Below are 17,581 nucleotides of genomic sequence, written 5' to 3'. Positions count from 1 at the left end.
CAGAGACGATGTAGGTTTATGTGGAAATTACTATGGAATAATTTTGAAACATATTCCAAACACGTTAGTACAGAAAGATTAATTATCATTTCGAAGTAAAAAATCATTCTTCGAACAGTAAAAGAGAAATTCAATCCGACGGATGGGAGAAAAATGAATCCTTAATTTTGTTTGCTTTATTATTTAGCTCCATATGGGATTGTGGTCATGCAAACTTCTGAGAAAATCTCAAACAAAATTAGCTCAAAAGGGATTTATTTCTTTAGCAACTTTCTTGAATATGGTTTGAAGAACAAGTTTTCCTATGAGATGATAAGTTTGTACTAATACTGCAGTCCTTACGTGTTTAGAACGTTTTTACAATTGTCTTCATAGTAATTTCCATATAAACTTAAACGGTTTTTGAAACACCTTGAAATCACCACCGCAAAAGCTCAGAATTTCACAGAACACTATTTTTATTAGAAGGATAATAAGCAAGATATAAAAGCTTGGAATTTAAAACTTTTTTGATTTCTGAACCGCCCTAATACTACACAGGTCGGAATCGTGGTCATCACGTTTCTACTACGCATCGATCGGTCGAACTCATAACTCAGGGAGCATTAGTTTTCAGCGGCCTAGCGCGATCCTCACACGTTAATCGAGCTATGCGTACACATCTCCAAGAAGCATCGCATATATGTTGTAATTTATTTCATGGCTAATTTATGGTTCCCCTTGGATCCGGCATTCATTCCCGGACAGCCAATGAATATTTCTGCTTCGAAATGTGTGCTATTTCTTTCCTTCGTGCATTTTTATTTCGTCTTGCGGCTTTTCCTTCAACGCACCGGGGCGGCGATGATGTTTCTCGTGGAGCGAGAAAAATCACCCCTCCTGACCCTCCCCCCTCCTCACCAAAGCAACGAAACTCGTATAAATTAATTATCCAAACAAAATCAAACAATAAATTATGGAAAATAAATAAACATCAGTTCGCTGCTGGCAGACTGCGGTTCTTTTTTCGAGGCGGGTTCCCTGCCCCACATGGAACATCATCTTCAAGAGTGGAGCAGCAAAACACACATTTTACGCATCTAGGTGTGTGAAACGTTTGCCCATTTGTACCGCGGGTGCAGGTGATTATGATTAAGAACAGCTGAGAATCTACTATTTTTTTCCTACGTAGAAGAAAAATTGCCCATGAGTTGGATACCATGCTGATCATGTGAAAAATGTTTCTCAATTTATTCATCTATTTTCCTAGAAATGCCGCTGGGCCTGATTGCTATGTGGAATGTTCAAACTTTAAAATATCTGCTGTTGAACATTTCTTATACGGAAACAACATGTGTAGCCTCTTTGAGTTTAAGATTTGATAACAGGAACTGTAACTAGAATTTAGAAAAAAATGTTACCTTTGAACGATAAATCATATATTTTTTAGAACACTTTTCATAATTTTCAAACTGAAAATTTCGCCGATACCTACTCAATAATCATTGTTTTAATCATGCTTCAATCTTTTACTGTCTTGCGCAAAGTACTCAACCCACAGTTTTATCAAACCGATGAATCCTGCTAATCTCACACTTCCCATCCTCTCCTTCCAGGTTCATGCTTCATCGGCAACCAGTCCGACCGTGCGTTGCTCGGATTCGTCGTAGTCCCGCTGCTAACCTACTGGGTCATCGGATCGGGCTATCTCTTCACGGCGTACCTCCGGAAACGATCATCTTCCGCGCTACTGGTCAACAACCTACCCGTACACATCAACGGAATGGGCAAGTTCCTGTTCATCTATTCCGTTCCGAGCTTCCTCATGTTGGTGATAATGTTCTACGAGTTCGCCTACCGGGAGAACTGGCTAAGTGTGCCCCACCCTTCGCTGGAACCGGTTTCCTCGATGATGGCTCCCATCTGGCCGTTTATCCTGCGAGCGGTGATAGAACTCCTAGTTGGAGTTTTGGCCTCCGCGTGGGCTGTAGGTCCTCGAATAGCCGGTCTGTGCCGGAGTAAGATCAACAACCAGGTCTACAAACAACCGCAGCCAAAGTTCAACACCTCCCCGTACTCGGCGGCCTCCTATCAGACGGTGGTATGCCCCCAGAACTCGTTGGTGTCCGTTTCGATAGGGAAACTGCCGCCACGGCACGCGAGGAAGTACCCCTCGCATTCGCACATCAACCGAAAACCTCGCACCTACAAGGCGTCTTCGCAAACGATGAGCCTCACCGGCAACGAGACGGTGCTGTAGGCGAGGTTGTAAATTAGCTTGGAGCTTGGGGACAACGCAGGGAACTGGTCCGATGACAACAACCGCGGCCAAGTGGTGGTCGCTTATTGGTGTACCATGTTACGTGTCAGCGGCGCTGGAAAAAAATGTGATATTAATTGTAAAACGAAGTTTAAATTATTTTATTTGGATTTTTATGTGAACTTGTGTAAAAGATAGCCTGAAAATTGGCTCCGTAGGTAGGACGCTATTAGGGTACGTAAACGATGCGCGATATATTGAGTCGGTGTTTTTTTCCGAAATGGGTACTTAAGAAAACGTTTAATTATATGTTGCAAGGAAACATGTTGCGTTGGTCGCGAGGTTTGCTCAGTGATCGAGGATGGTGAGGTAGTGATAGGCAAAGGGGTTTTACGACACCGTTTTAAAAAGTTGGCAGCGCTACATGCAGATCAATGCGGAGATTCAGCAATCGCCGGACAATGAACTTCGAACAGCAATATCGAGTATATTTATATAATACGACAATAATTAGCATCTCGTTTATCTTTGCTCAAACAAGGGCAAGGGTAAACTGCTAGGCGACATAAACGCAGTGATGGTTTCAACTGATCACTTTTTCGAAAACGGTGTTCCTATAGTCTTTCTTGTCATCTTTAGTATATCTATGGGAAACCCAATCAGCACTACATTTAACAAACCGCATCGAATCAACACCGCTCGGAGAACGACTGAGCACAGACAAATAGAGAAGGTTTGTCGCATTTCACAGGCGAACTTAAATGTTTTTCGTCGTTATTCAAACAATTTACAGCGATTCTAAAGTAACCATTTCAGATCTTTATCTTTATTAACGAGATTTTTAGTCCTGGGCTAGTTTATCTCGGAACCAACGGCTTTACTTCCCTTCCGAAGGAAGTCGTCACTATAACCTTTTTGTTACAAGTGACCATCTATGGGATGGGATTTGATCCCAGGTCCTTGGCGTGAGAGGTGTGTGTTTTAACCATTACACCAGGTCGGTCCCCTAAGAACTATTATTCAAAACAGGAAGAATTAAAGTTCTTCCATAATAAAAAAAGACATCCAGGCTAGAACAAAATTGTTCTCAAAAGTTGTGTAAGCATAATGTGTGTTGAAAACCTTACAGTGCCAAACAGAATTTAGGGTCAATCAGTGGCGAATACGAGTATCTAGATGAGGTTAATATTCATCACAGGCATTATTACACAAGTAGCAATTACAGTACAAATTAATGATAGGTATTTGTTATTGTTTTATTTTGCCAATAGATGTATCTTGCAGATTCGTGACGTTTGTATATTGTATACAAAACTACCAAAATAAAGTTTTAAAGCTCATTTGCAGTTATCTATATGCCTATTTTTTGTCCCATTTGATTTGTAAAATTGTTTGTTTTATAAAAGGTTTTATTACTGCATTCAAGTACATTGCAACACCAATTAACATTAACCGTTTTAACCTTTCCAGTACCAGGTGCCGACATCAAAGTTTCAAAATGCTGTATCCTCGCCATCGTTCAATCGATTTTGAAGAGATTTTCAGGAAAAATCACACATGAGTTATTTTTTTATTTACGCATTGATTTTGAATTCGTCAATGTTTCCGGATTTAGGTCCGAATATGTTGTGTTACTGAGGGTACTTGGGGTATTTCGAAGCAAAACTTTATCAAAATTTACAAAAATCATTGGAAAATTGATCTGTTCTATAAAAATATACCACCTGTTTCAGTTTGGAATCGATTGTGATCATTTCTGGAACATGGTCACCGGATATTTTTTTTCCGGTAGGAACCCTAAGGGGCCATTTCAAGAATATCATGCTCTGATACCTTTCGACGGCTCATGATTTTACACCAAGATGTGATTAAATTTCGTGTCATGAATAAATTGGTTCCATTAGGGCTCTAAATAGCTGATTTTAGAACCTCTTTCGCTGATATGATGGCATGATTTTTATGATTTTTCATTTTTTAAAGTGAATTGACACCATTTCATATAATTCCTCTTAATCTCATTCAAAAGATCTGAGCCTGTTTCTCAGCTTACTATTTCACGAGCAGTTTCACATCATTGATCTGAGAACTTTTTTCAAAAATTGACTATTCTTTGCATGTGTATGTAATAGTCTCTAAACGAAATGCGTGCAACAAAAATATAACTCATTTATGGGTTTTCATGAAAATTACATCAAAATCGATCGAACGATGGCAAAGATACAAAATTTTGAAACTCCCAAGTCGGCACCCAGTACTGTAAATGGGGCAAAATCCTTCATTAATTTTAGAATTTTCAGAGACAGTTTTTATTGTTCAAAATCAGCATTTCAGCTTTGAGCAGAAAAATTGCTTTTAATGACGATGATTGCAATGACGGATTCTTAACATTTCCCATCGATTTCTACCGTTTTCATGTTTCAAAAACGATTCATTTACACAATAAAAAATCCGGATCTTATAAACAAACTTGATCAAAGCTTAACGATAACTTTATCAAATTATGACAACAAGAAGTCCAAAAGTAGTGATACTTTAATAAAACTGTTTCAAATCAATCGTATGTGCAAAACAGATATAATTATTGATTTGAAATGAACTGACAAATATATGTTTAATTTCATTTAATGTCAATTAATGACTTTATTAATGATACGTGCATGCTGCAGTTGTGGCATTCCATATGATATACATATGAACTGAAAGGTTCATCATGGATTTTCCGTCTAAGTTTCTACCAAGAATAATAACCTAACAAATATTTCAGTGAAACAAGAGTTAACCCCTCCACCGGCAGCTTAATTTTTTACCGCTAAAAAAATATTCATATCGCGATAACTTTCTTGTTTCTCGATTTTTTTGCACCATTTTTTTCACAAGCTCTTAAAAAATCTCTTCTAGTTTAAGAACATATGTCGATATTGATAATTGGTCATCTGGACCCGGAGATATTCCAAAATTCCTACGAAGATATCTCAGCCTACAGAATTTTTATCGTATTCGGATATTCACTCCTTGGAATGATACATTAATGCGAGTATGGTATGAAAAAATAAACAATTTGGTGCAGCCGTCTTTGAGTAATGAGCATTTATGTTTCTGGTACCACACTGGACAAATAAAGATTCAAAACTCTAAAAAACCTCATATCGTAATTTTTAGATTTCTCAAAGAATAATGAACCGATTTGTATGATTTGTTCAGAGTAGCTCCTCATTACCTGGCATTAAACATCGGAATATCTTCAAAACCAGATCACCAATGGTTGATATTGACACGGAGTATTAAACTAGAAGAGTTTTTTGAGATCTTGTGAAAAAATGATGCAAAAATTTCGAGAAACAAAAAATTTATCGCAATTAAAATATTAAAAATGAAGCTGCTTGTAGAGGGGTTAAACATGCATACGCCAGCTGAAAAAACTGTTTTTCAACTACTTATGTTTTTTGGGAAAGAAGTTGAGAGAATTTAATAAAACTTGACAATGTCTTTTTATGTATTTTACTATAGTGTCGTTAAAACGATGCTGAAATACTTTGATTCGTTTGCAAATCTACCCTTCTTTTGCAATGATCTCCCAAGTAACATTAGTAGCGAAACAATAGTTTATTAAACTGAAATAATATTAAGATTGATTTATTCAACTCAAGAGTGTGTCAGCGAATGTTACAAGTGGTGACACACAGTAATCGGCACCAAACAGTGGGTGATGTGTGTCTTTCTTGTTTACGTTCATGGCTCGTTATCTTCCATGAACGATAAATGTCATGCGTGTTGTATGAATGCAGGCGGATAAATAGGATGAAATTATGGCTCGATTATGGCCAATGATCGTTATATTTTCCAAAGCCTGCCGGGCCCCACAATTTAAAGGGCCCACAAACCTCGATAAACATATTTAAAGTTAAACTTCTACGAATAATTAGAATCAATGCAAAAGTACATACTGTTTGAGGTTGCATCATACGATTTGAAAGATGTTTTTTATTTAAATCCGGAAAAATTGGCGAAATTTATGAAAATAAACTCAAATAATATAACAGAAACAAAATATTAGAACTTGCAGAATGTGATTTTGTTGACTTCACGAGAAATAATAAATTACCTGAGAGATTCAATCAAGAATTTCTTCAAAGATTCTTTTAGATATTTTTTATGGAAGTCTCAGGATCCAAAGATTCATTCATTGATTTTCTTTGTATATTCTACAAAAAATCAAAAATCCTTTTTAAGACCTCCTAGAGTAATAACTGGAGAATTCGATTGAAGAATTATTGAAAAAATATCGTAAGTCTAAGAAAAAAAATATCCGGGGTAATCCTTGATAAAATAACTGGAGGTAGTATCGTATTTCCTGAACGAAATTGTGGAGAAAACACTCTAAACATCCTTTGAAAAATCACTGGAAAAAATTCCGGGAGAATTTGTAGACGAATCTCTAGAAGAATTTCTAGGAAGATCCCCGTACAAAGCCTGATTTGCTACTGAAAAGGAATCGCTAAAGAAATTTCTCGTCGATTCCTTGCAGAAATTTTCTACAGCAACTCCCGTTTGAACTGACAGTTCTTTTCAATTGCGTACTGCGATCAGAAAAAAAACGCATTCTTGATCGATTCCTTGCAGAAATTTCCCATGCATCAAGATAGGCCGAGAAATTACTTGTCAGCAGCGAATCAGGCTTAAGTCCCTGAAATTATTCCCGATGAAATCTCATGAGATGTCATTACTAGAAGATTCCTCGGAGTTTTTCTTCGAGAAATGTGAGACAACATTCTTGAGAAACCTATCTTTCGTAGTTCAAATTCTCTCTGCAGACAAGTATAATAATAACCTTTAAATGTTGTTTAGAATGAAAATTTGGTTTACATTGATTAAAAATAACTTATAAGAAGAGTTTTGAAGTTATAACATAACAATTTTCTGAACTCGAAGGAAATAAAAACTGCTTATGATTTCTGTAAACTGAATGCAACTGAAAACTCTTTCAGTGCTCACGAATATAATTCCTAGATTGCATCTAACAACAAAACTTAACGTTTTTGTTGAAATTATTGTATTTTTAGCAACAATCTTTGAAATCTGGTTTCTTTTAAAATTTTACATTCGTTTCATATATGATCCCTTATAAATTGTCCAAATGTACTCTACTACACCTGAACAACGTAATAAAGAACTTGTGCAATCAAATAGATAATTAAAATTTAGTTTTGAATGTTATATGTTTGAATTTTGATAGGTGTATTGGGTAAATTTAAGACACAAATTCAATACTTTTCCATTAGTCCAAAGATGAATGTAAATGGAAACATTTTATGATTGTCAAATAATAGGTGACACCCATGACCTTCACTATTGATGAAGTATTTTAAACTCAATATATCATTTAATAGTTGTTTTGCAATTTCTCATCATAATAGGCTGTTTTTCATCACGCTAATCTGTCATGAAACAGCCTACTTTGCTGCACTGAAGTATGCAGTGCGGGAATAGTCATAACGCAACTGAAAAAATCATTATTCTATAACTTGTTCCGTAAACTACTATTTACTTACTTGATGTGTAAACAGTATCCTTAGGGGAAGGGGTGGTAAAATGAACACCTTAAGGAAATCATCTTGTTTCTGATAGAAAAACGAGAAATTTGTATATTTCTATCGCACAACATCAAAAATAGGGATGTAATCTAAAGCAGCGACATGGATTCATACTAAAAAAGCTATATTTTCACATATTTTCATCGCTATCAAAAAGCGATGCAAATGTTCATTTTACCTGCACTATGTGGGTAAAATGAACAGCGGTTGGTGGTAAAATGAACACCACGCGAAAAACGTGAGCAAAACAAATATATCTGAAAATTGTTATTGCCCCGCCGAAAATACATCCATTAATGATTGTAACCCATTCAAACAGAATTCTAAAGGTATCAGATTTGACATCATATATCGATATTGACCTCATTAAAAAACCTCAAGTCTTCCGAGCTAAAAGTTACGTCGGTTATAATTTCCAAACATGGATTTATAAAATTTTAGTTTTCGTTGATATTTTCACTTCAATTGACTTCCGTATCAACTCGAAAACTCAGATTTATGCTCTACGTACGTGATAAAAATTCATCGAAATTTGTATTTCTCGGTAAAAGGCACGATGTTCATTTACCACCCCTGTTCAATATTCATTTTACCACCACTTCCTCTACAGTTTGTAGATGATCTTTTAGTTCTGAGAACATTCTAAAAAATAGAATCCAAAACGGTGGACTTTGGGTGGAAACTTGGAGCTACGATCGATCTTAAATTTTTACCGCCACTAGGAAATAACTTGAAATTTGTGCAGTAAAAAACATCATTTTGATCACACACTTTGAAGTTATCGCAAATATCCCATATTAGAAAAAATTCCAAAATTTTGGTTTTGATATATTTTGAAAATTATGAATTTCACAGAAAAATTTTGTTCTACATAGTACTACTTGTGTCTCTTGCTCTAAATCCTTTCGTTTCAAAAATACTTCAAAATGAAAAAAATATCATTTTTTACAAAATGGGGCATTTGCGATAACTTTAAAGTAGGTGATCAAAATGCTGTGACCTTTTCACTGTATAAATTTTAATTTATATCCTAGTTGCGGTAAAATAAGCCCAGTCGGAGCTCTAGGAGCCAAAATCCAAGTCATTAAACTTTGTCATTTTGTATGTAAAACGGTAAATGATCTTTTATTTCACCGGTTGCTTTAATATGGTCAAAAATAAACCTCTTGTAGAATTTCAGAAAATGAAGGAAATACAGGTTCAAACATAAATATTACAACCTCGGGATAGTCTGTTTATCTGTGCTCACTCGGTTCATGAGGGTAAGCAATAAAAACGCAAAGAAGCGTTGCAAAAAGTGTTACCCTGGGGCAGCGGCGTTGTAGCCATCGTCGTCATCCTCAGTGCTGATTCGCCGACAGTGTCTTGTCGTGTTGTCGTCGTCGTCGTCGGATTAATGCAAGTACAGAGAGGTATTATTTTACCTTGTTCTCGGCGTGCCACAATTCAACACCCGCCAACGAGGGTCTTCCTCCCGAGGACAGGGTGCAAGTACCCTTTCGAAATTTATGCATGGGCATGCGAGTGCATTCGCTTTTCTCTTATGTTGCAGTGGCTTCTTTGCGGGGAACAAACTCGATTTTATCGATATTGCAGCTTCCCAATTGGGAGAGTTGGCACGTTTCGCAACCTAACTCTCATTGGACCACGAACAGTATCATTTTCTCCGACCAAGTGCTGTTCCATTTTCCCCACCGGAGAACGGTGCACGGCATGGTTAAGTTTTATTTATTTATTAACATCCTCGTAAAATTTTTAATCATAAATTATTGCCATATTTTCGATCATGCTTAAACGAAAAGAGTTTCTCCGTTTTTTTTGTGCGGTGGTTGTCCACCATTTGACACTCATCATCAACGCGGCCGGTTGTAGTCAAGGTGCGAAAGAGGAGCATAAACCCAATCGGAAATCGATTATTTTCCAGAAATACGTCCTATATCGCCAGCTTTTAAAGTTGAGCCACTACCACCTTGGATCAAAAAAACACAAGGTGAATTTCTGGTCTCGCATCGCCTGCTTTATGAACTATGTCAGCACTTCTTTCACACCATTTTTGGCTGAATCTGTTTGTTGAATTTCTTCCACCAAGAGTACGCTGAAATTTCAATACTTCTTTGTGAGCTAGAAATGTTCGAAAAAAAAAAAACTTCTCTGAGATAATAAACTATTGTTTTGGGGAACTACTGAGTCATAGACAAACATATATTACATTATTTAAATTCCCATTCCGAGTACGATAACTGTTTTTTGTTTTGTCATTATTGTATAGGATCTTTTCTTAATTACCTAACGCCCGCATTTTGCCCTTGACACCACTCATAAGGTTTTGGGCTATGGTGGAGCTGCCTTATTTTGTTCACTATTTCTTTAAAGCTCGCTTGTTTTCAAATACAGTTGGCCTGGTACCGTAAAATCGGGTGTAATTGATCAGACGGGTGAAATTGATCATCGTTTCGCACGATTTTATTTATTGGTAATGGAGCACAAATATCAATGTAAGCTGCAGTAAATGAACGTTGTTTGTCGTAATTATTGTCAAATTGTGTGTTGTGAAGTTTTTTGCGTTAAAGAATGTTTACTACTATGAAAATAATGTAAAATTTCAAAATCATTCACGTTGCAATATTGACAAACACCTATGAACTTCTATTTCTAAGCAAGGATTTAAACATGGTATAAACCTGAAAGTTTAGATGATGCTTGAGATATATCACCAAACCAGATTTCATCACCAAAACTCGTACCAATTAGCTCATATGGTTGAAATAATTGAATTTCTTTTAGATAACATTGAATTCCTTAGGAAATTGCATACATTTAGGCGTTTTCCGCGTAATTCTTGAAATTAAACTATTCGTTATGCATATAAATATTTCATTGTTAAGAATTTGAGAAGCATATTCGGATTCAGGAAGCTCAAATTTATCATGTAGAGTTGTTTTTGAAATCTAAAAATAATGACATTGACAAGTGATCAATTTCACCCCGAAATGAGATCCCCTGATTTTTTATTTTAGAGTTATTTTTTAACACTAAAATAACATTTGTTAGAAAATTTCGGTACATGAGTCGATGAGGCTCACCTTTGTACTTGTTTTACTGCATTTAGTTGTTTGGCTTTGTTAACATTATAGAAAACAGACTAGAAAAAACGTGAAAAATGATCAATTTCACCCGAAATTACGGTAGTCCACAACTCCTAGAGCATGAGCATCGGTTATCATCCAATTGGGTTTTGAAGTGTTTGATTAAATCTTGTTTTTATTGAATTACACGATAGAGTGTGTTCTTGTTACTATTCTGGCAAATTTTCTCGCTCAAATAACAGTTTTGTCATACTTAAGGGTAAAATTTAGAAAATGGGCCCGAATTGGTATTTTTACGATCTTGTTTGAAGTTCACTTAGTCGACAAAAACGCCACAAGGGTTTTACTTTTAAACACTGGGGTTTTTTCCTATCTGACATTTAGGAAAGGACATGGAAAACAAGATTCACCCAAAATTTTAGTTTAAATCTGACAAAATCTTAAAACCGGAAAAAATGTTTTTTTAGACTTAATCCAACGAAAAATATTTAAATACTGGTTAAACATGTTCTTCTGGCCTAAACATGAGCGTTTGAGCATGAGCATGGAAATAGACGACCGTACAATTTGTAGTTACGGCATCATGGTTGACCAGAACAAGCGAAATTGCACATAGATCTAATGAATTGGGCTTGGCTTTGGCATCTCATTCAAAACTTAAAAGTCAATAACAGGTCACGTATCTACGGTTATCGGATAAGGGAAGGAATGTTAGTTAGACATTCAATCTTATTCCTCAATATGTCAGATAGAAAAACTTCAAGGTGAATTAGTGCCTAGTAACTCTTCACCCTACCTATTTATGACCCGTTTGGAGTTCACATTTGACATCCATCGAGCATGCGGTCATTATCTTTTTGCTTTAAATCCTCCCATCACTTGAAATTGAAACTGCTCCGTCGACGTGACAGTCTTAACCCAAGAAGAAAGAAGAGAGCACCATCCAATTCATCCGAACGAGTGCAGCTGAAAGTTATAACATAAAATTGCACCTCAAAGGAGAAAACAAGCGCTGAAATGCAAACGATCTCTCGCACCCAATCGAATCGGCCGAATAACAATAATTGGACTCGGTGCAGATACAGTTGTGTTCAGAATAATAGTAGTGAAAGCCGATTTTCATACAAAATGCTCAACTTTGGCATGCTGTAACTTTGTTTCCATATGAGCAATCGGCTTGAAATTTTGGCAGTGAACTACAAATATGCTCAAATTTATTATCACAAAATTTGAAAATTTTCCCACTACCGGCTAAAAAGTTAAGCACCAGGTGAAATCGCTCAAAATAATAGTAGTTTTTCTTTTGTAAATTTTTGTTCAGCAACAATTTAGTAAAAATTTGAATTGTCTATACATTTGAAGCTTGGGTGGATATGGTTGAAACGATGTGTAAAGAAAAATTCTAAAACTCAAAATACAGCAGATATTTAAATTATTAAAACTACTATTATTTTGAGCGATTTCACCTGGTGCTTAACTTTTTAGCCGGTAGTGTGAAAATTTTCAAATTTTGTGATAATGAAATTGAGCATATTTGTAGTTCACTACCAAAATTTCATGCCGATCGCTCATATGGAAACAAAGTTACAGCATGCCAAAGTTGAGCATTTTGTATGAAAATCGGCTTTCACTACTATTATTCTGAACACAACTGTAGGTACTTAGCATTGGGACGCTGCGCTGCTCCGCGATGTTAGCAGGGTCATAAAATGTTTCCCCTCCGTTGACGATGCGCTGTTGGGAGTCCCCTCAAGGGGTTCAACGCGCGGGGAATGCCTTCTAATAGTATGTACACTTCCGTGCAAAAGTTTGGGGTTACCCTAAAAAAAAAAAACACACATTTTTCAGCTTTGGATTGATCAAAATTTTAAACCACCAATGGACCTAGTGTTGTTTTAGTGATTTCAGGTCCAACCATTGGAATTAACAAAATATTTGAAATATTTAAAGCTTGTTCTAATCTTCTGCCGAAGATGAACAGAGAATTCGGCGTTGCCTCCAATGTTAGTAATGTTAGTGTGACGTCTATTGCTACTAGAGACCGAGATCACCTTTGCATTTCCATGGTTTTCACAGGAAGGAGTTTTGTTAGTGGGACGGTTCAATAACTAGATGATTAGGTTGGGATTCGATCCAAGGTGCTCGGCGTGAGTTCTAACCACTATACCAGGCCCGTCCCCTCTGTTAAAGAAAGTAGAAAATTCAGGTTTGTTCGGTTATTATCATGATCTCCATTCATCCCTCTACAGACAGCATCATTTTTTACCACAAAAATTTTCGAAACGCATTGATTTCGTTGTTTTCCGGCATTTCTGCACTATTTCTCAAAAACTTTTTTCTAATTTTCGAACCTGTATCGATTTTAATCATTGATCATTGACCACTTTTTTGTTTTTTTTTTTTTTCATACCGGACTTATATAGTTTTCTGAACAAATGATATATTTGTCAATATTTTTTTATCTTTTTATTTTATCAAAAATTCAACTTCAATTCTGATATTGCAAAATTTTGAAATGTCTTCCTTTTTCAAAACCAGTAATGCAAAATGTCGTCTCTAAAATATTCTTCTGGTTAGCCTATTCTAGATGATTTTCTTTCCATTCTTCAAGGAATTTCTACAACAATCACGCCAGGGTTTATATACAGAATTCGTTCCTCGAATTACCTGAAATTTCCCTAATGAATCGTCAGCAATACCTCAAGACATTTTTTGGAATGTTTCTTTCAAAAACTGCTAGATGACAGTTTTCGAAAGAAACATCGTTAATTATTCCGAAACTTTTTAATTGTTTTCATGCATTCTCCCAGAAATCTCTATCAGAGAATTTTCAGAACTAATTTTACACCAAACTCAATTTTGTATGATCAATTTGAAAAATTACATCCGAAAATTCCTCCATGAATTATTCCTGCAACTTTTTAAGGATTCAATCATGAATTTTGCTAAAAATTTTATCTCTGCCTTAGACAGGGTTTGTCCAAGAAACTGCTGCAGAGATTTTTTTTTTTCTTGTCTGTAGAGCCTTTTACCCACTGCGTCCAATAATTAGGAATATTGTGGTATGACCCATATTTAATTTTGTGCTCATCAAATATCCTCTCACAATTGAGATGTGAAGGACAATGGTTGATGGAGCACGTTATCCCAACTAGGCTCAACTCGTTTTATAAAGTTTATTACCCTGTTTGGATTGCATTGCCAAACTTCGGAGGGCTCCAATAACCCTTTTCCAAATATTGACAACCTTTGATTGAACAATGCTCCACAGCTGCAAAGCAAGTGTTCAGAGGTTTCGTTTTCGTTCAAACAAAATCGACATTCTGAGAATTGGATTTTTCCAATCTTGTAAAGGTAATACCTGCTCGGGCAGTGACCAGTCATCAGACCGGTTATTACCCTGGTATTATTTTTATTAAGATTTAATATGGCCCGGGCTTTTGACAGACTGAGTCTAATAAATCTTTTCGCTTGCTTGGCTGTATCCGTGGCATTCAAATTAGTTTCTACCATGGACATTTCCCAAATTCTTAGTTTCATCCTAAGAGTACTCTCAGGAACTCCACAAAAAGGTTCAGGGCCGACGAAGCTCGAAGCTGCACCCTGTCTTGCTAGATTGTCGGCGATTTCATTCCCTTTAATACTACAATGGCCGGGAACCCAGTACAACGTTACTTCGTTCCTACTGGCCAATTGCTTCAAAGAGAGAATACATTCCCACACTAACTTCGATTGACATGTAAATGCCTTTAGCGCATTTAATGCTGCTTGACTGTCCGAGAAAATACAGATCTTAGCAAACCTGTAATTCCTTTTGAGACAAACATTTGTGCATTCTAAAATTGCTTGAAATTCAGCCTGAAATACAGTGGGGCTGCATCCCATAGCTATAGACTTACTAATACCGGGACCAAAAACTCCAGCCCCGGTATTTTCGCCCATCTTGGACCCATCGGTGTAAAATACAACAGACTCTGGACGTAAACTTGGCCCACCAGATTCCCACGTATTGCGGTTTGGTTTAACCACTTTGAAGGGCACATCATAGTTTGTCTTCGTTATCATCCAGTCTTCTACTGTTTTTATATCTGAGTTCAAGTTGAATTCCTTGATGATCTTCAAGTGTCCCATCAGATCACCATCTAGTATTTTATTGTAACGGATAAATTGCAAGGCATTTTTTGCAGCTTGCAGTTTAACAAATTTATGCAAAGGTAGTAAATTGAGAAGGGCATCCAAAGCAACTGATGGTGTGCTTTTCATTGCCCCAGTCATAGATATACACGCAAGCCTTTGTAACTTAGCTAACTTCTTTTGAGTGGTTACCTCATTTGTTTTAGGCCACCACACCAGTGAAGCGTAAGTAATTTTAGGTCGCACTATTGCTGAATAAATCCAATGTACCATGTTTGGGCGTAGGCCCCAGGTTTTCCCCAAGGCTTTATTGCAGACCCACAGGGCATTTGTACCCTTAGTTATGATCTTATTTAGATGAGAATTCCAGTTCAATTTCTTGTCCAGAGTTACACCAAGGTGTTTTACTTCTTCCGAGAACTGAATTCGAATTCCATCCAAAAAAGGCTTTTTGAGGTTCACCTTTTTCCTCCTTGTAAAAGGAACAATAACTGTTTTCGAAGGGTTTACATTTAAGCCCTCACTTCTGCACCATTTGAGAGTACTGTTTAACGCAGATTGCAACCGATTGGAGATTGTGTCATCATATTTTCCACGAATCACAATGGTCACATCATCTGCGTATCCAATAACCTCAAAACCTTGATCCTTTAGATTTTTAAGGAGTGCAGAGATACTTCAAAGTTGTTTGCCTTGAATTGTTTTTTGGATACTACCCTTGAAATTTTTGTAGGAATACCATTTAAAAAAGGATTGCAAGGATTGGATTCTTCAAAAAAAAAAAAAAAAAGGATTGCAGAAAGTCTCCGATCATTAGAATTTGTGTGGAAAATTCCCCTTTGTGTTTTTTGAGCCTTTCTTCCTTAATTATTCACTCTAAGTATGGCATACTTTAAAAATCCTATGACAATAAGGTCCTAAAATGCTTGATCATGTCTTGCTTTTATTTAATAACACAAAATAGCATGTTCTTGCTAGTACTTTAGCATTTTTTCCGCTCAAATAACGGGTAAATCATATTTAAACTTTAATTCAAAATATGGGTCCAAATTGATCATGTTGACGTTTATTTAGTCGACAAAAATGCCACAGGGGCTTTAGTTTTAACACTGGGGTTATTCCTATCAGACATCTCGGAAGACACACGGAAAACAAAATATACCAAAATTTGAGTGACAAAATTTTAAAATCCGTAAAAATGTGTTTTTTCAACTTAAACCAACGAAAAACATTTAAAATTGAGTAAACAAAAATATAATCTGCGGATGATTCAAGATTTTATTCACACGTAGTTAAAATGATATAATTTTTTTTTCAAACAGGATGTACATATCTACAACGTGATTTGTCCAGGAAATAATGCTGTGATTTACCCAAAAAAAGTCTAATGATTTAAAAAGTGTAATGACTTTTTTCAGAACTCCATACAGGAATTCTTCCAAATATGTATTAGGTATAATTTCAGAGGTTTTTTCAAGACTCTTCTCGAAGGAATTCCCTTAGAAACACCTGGATGTGTTTCGAAACTTTCTCGTAAAAAAATAGAAATTACTACAGTTAACTCTCCCTTACTCGATATTCCGTATCTCGATATCGAGTTAGAGAACCATAGTAAAAGTTGGTATTCATGGCTACCTCGATGGTCCCTTGGATCGCAGATACACTGATTTTGTGTTCTGTAACTCGATACCTCCATAACTCGATGGTCCCTTCAATATCGAGTAAAGGAGAGATGACTGTAAATGAAATTCTGGAGGAATGTCTTTAAACTTAAACTTTAGGAATTCTGAGAATAGCTCCTGCAGAATACAATGTTACTATTTTGGATGAGTTTCCACCAAAGCAATCCGTGGAGAATTCTCTGTGGGAACTTTGATCAGAAATAGTTTCGTAAAAGCAATTCATTAAAAAAGAGATCGATTGAAGATCACGTGATGGAATTAATAGAATGTTTCTGATAGAGTTCCAGAAAAAAATATCAGGAGTATTGCCTAAAGAAATATCTGGATGATATCCCAAGAAAAATGTTAGAGAAAATATGAAAAAAAAACCTTGAAAAATTTTAACTTCATACCTGAAAATACATTGACAGTATCATCCTTAGAGAAATTATGAGTGTAATTCCTGAAAGAATTCAAGAAGAAATATTTGAGTGTGTCATCAGGATAAAGAATATAAACTATAAACAATTCCTGAAAAATCCCGACAGGAATTCTAAGACATTTTTTGTGGGATTTTCTGGAGATTGCTAGGACTCTTTGGAGGTATACATATTTGCTAGAAAAAATTCAAAAGTTCCTGGGAGAAATGCTGGTGGATTCCATCTTAAGGAATAATTGGAGAAACACACACATTGGACAAAATAAAATAACAGTTTTATTTTCATTTTGTCAAGACTGAAAAGCCAGTCTAACATCAACAAGGAACTACAGTCGAACTACCAACGATTATTAAAGAATCTGCGTGTTGGAATCCTTTTGCAACAACTTTCCGGTTCATAGTTTAACGTTTAGTGCAAAAACAGTGCAGAG

General features: G+C 36.1%; 1 protein-coding gene across 1 annotated transcript in view; it reads left to right on the top strand.

The window, feature by feature from the left end:
- LOC5570422 (frizzled-4) overlaps positions 1–3,133 on the top strand; it is a 151,834-nt gene extending 148,701 nt beyond the window's left edge. The window contains exon 4 of the mRNA XM_001659083.3: positions 1,596–3,133. Within this exon, the coding sequence (XP_001659133.3) occupies positions 1,596–2,239 (644 nt within the window). The 3' untranslated portion in view covers positions 2,240–3,133. The remainder of the gene's footprint in view (positions 1–1,595) is intronic.
- Positions 3,134–17,581: the final 14,448 nt, after the last annotated feature.

This window comes from Aedes aegypti, chromosome 2 (assembly GCF_002204515.2).
Source record: "Aedes aegypti strain LVP_AGWG chromosome 2, AaegL5.0 Primary Assembly, whole genome shotgun sequence".
Taxonomy (NCBI): domain Eukaryota; kingdom Metazoa; phylum Arthropoda; class Insecta; order Diptera; family Culicidae; genus Aedes; species Aedes aegypti.
The sequence above is the reverse complement of the archived record's forward strand: the minus strand, read 5'-3'. Positions and strand labels throughout refer to the sequence as shown.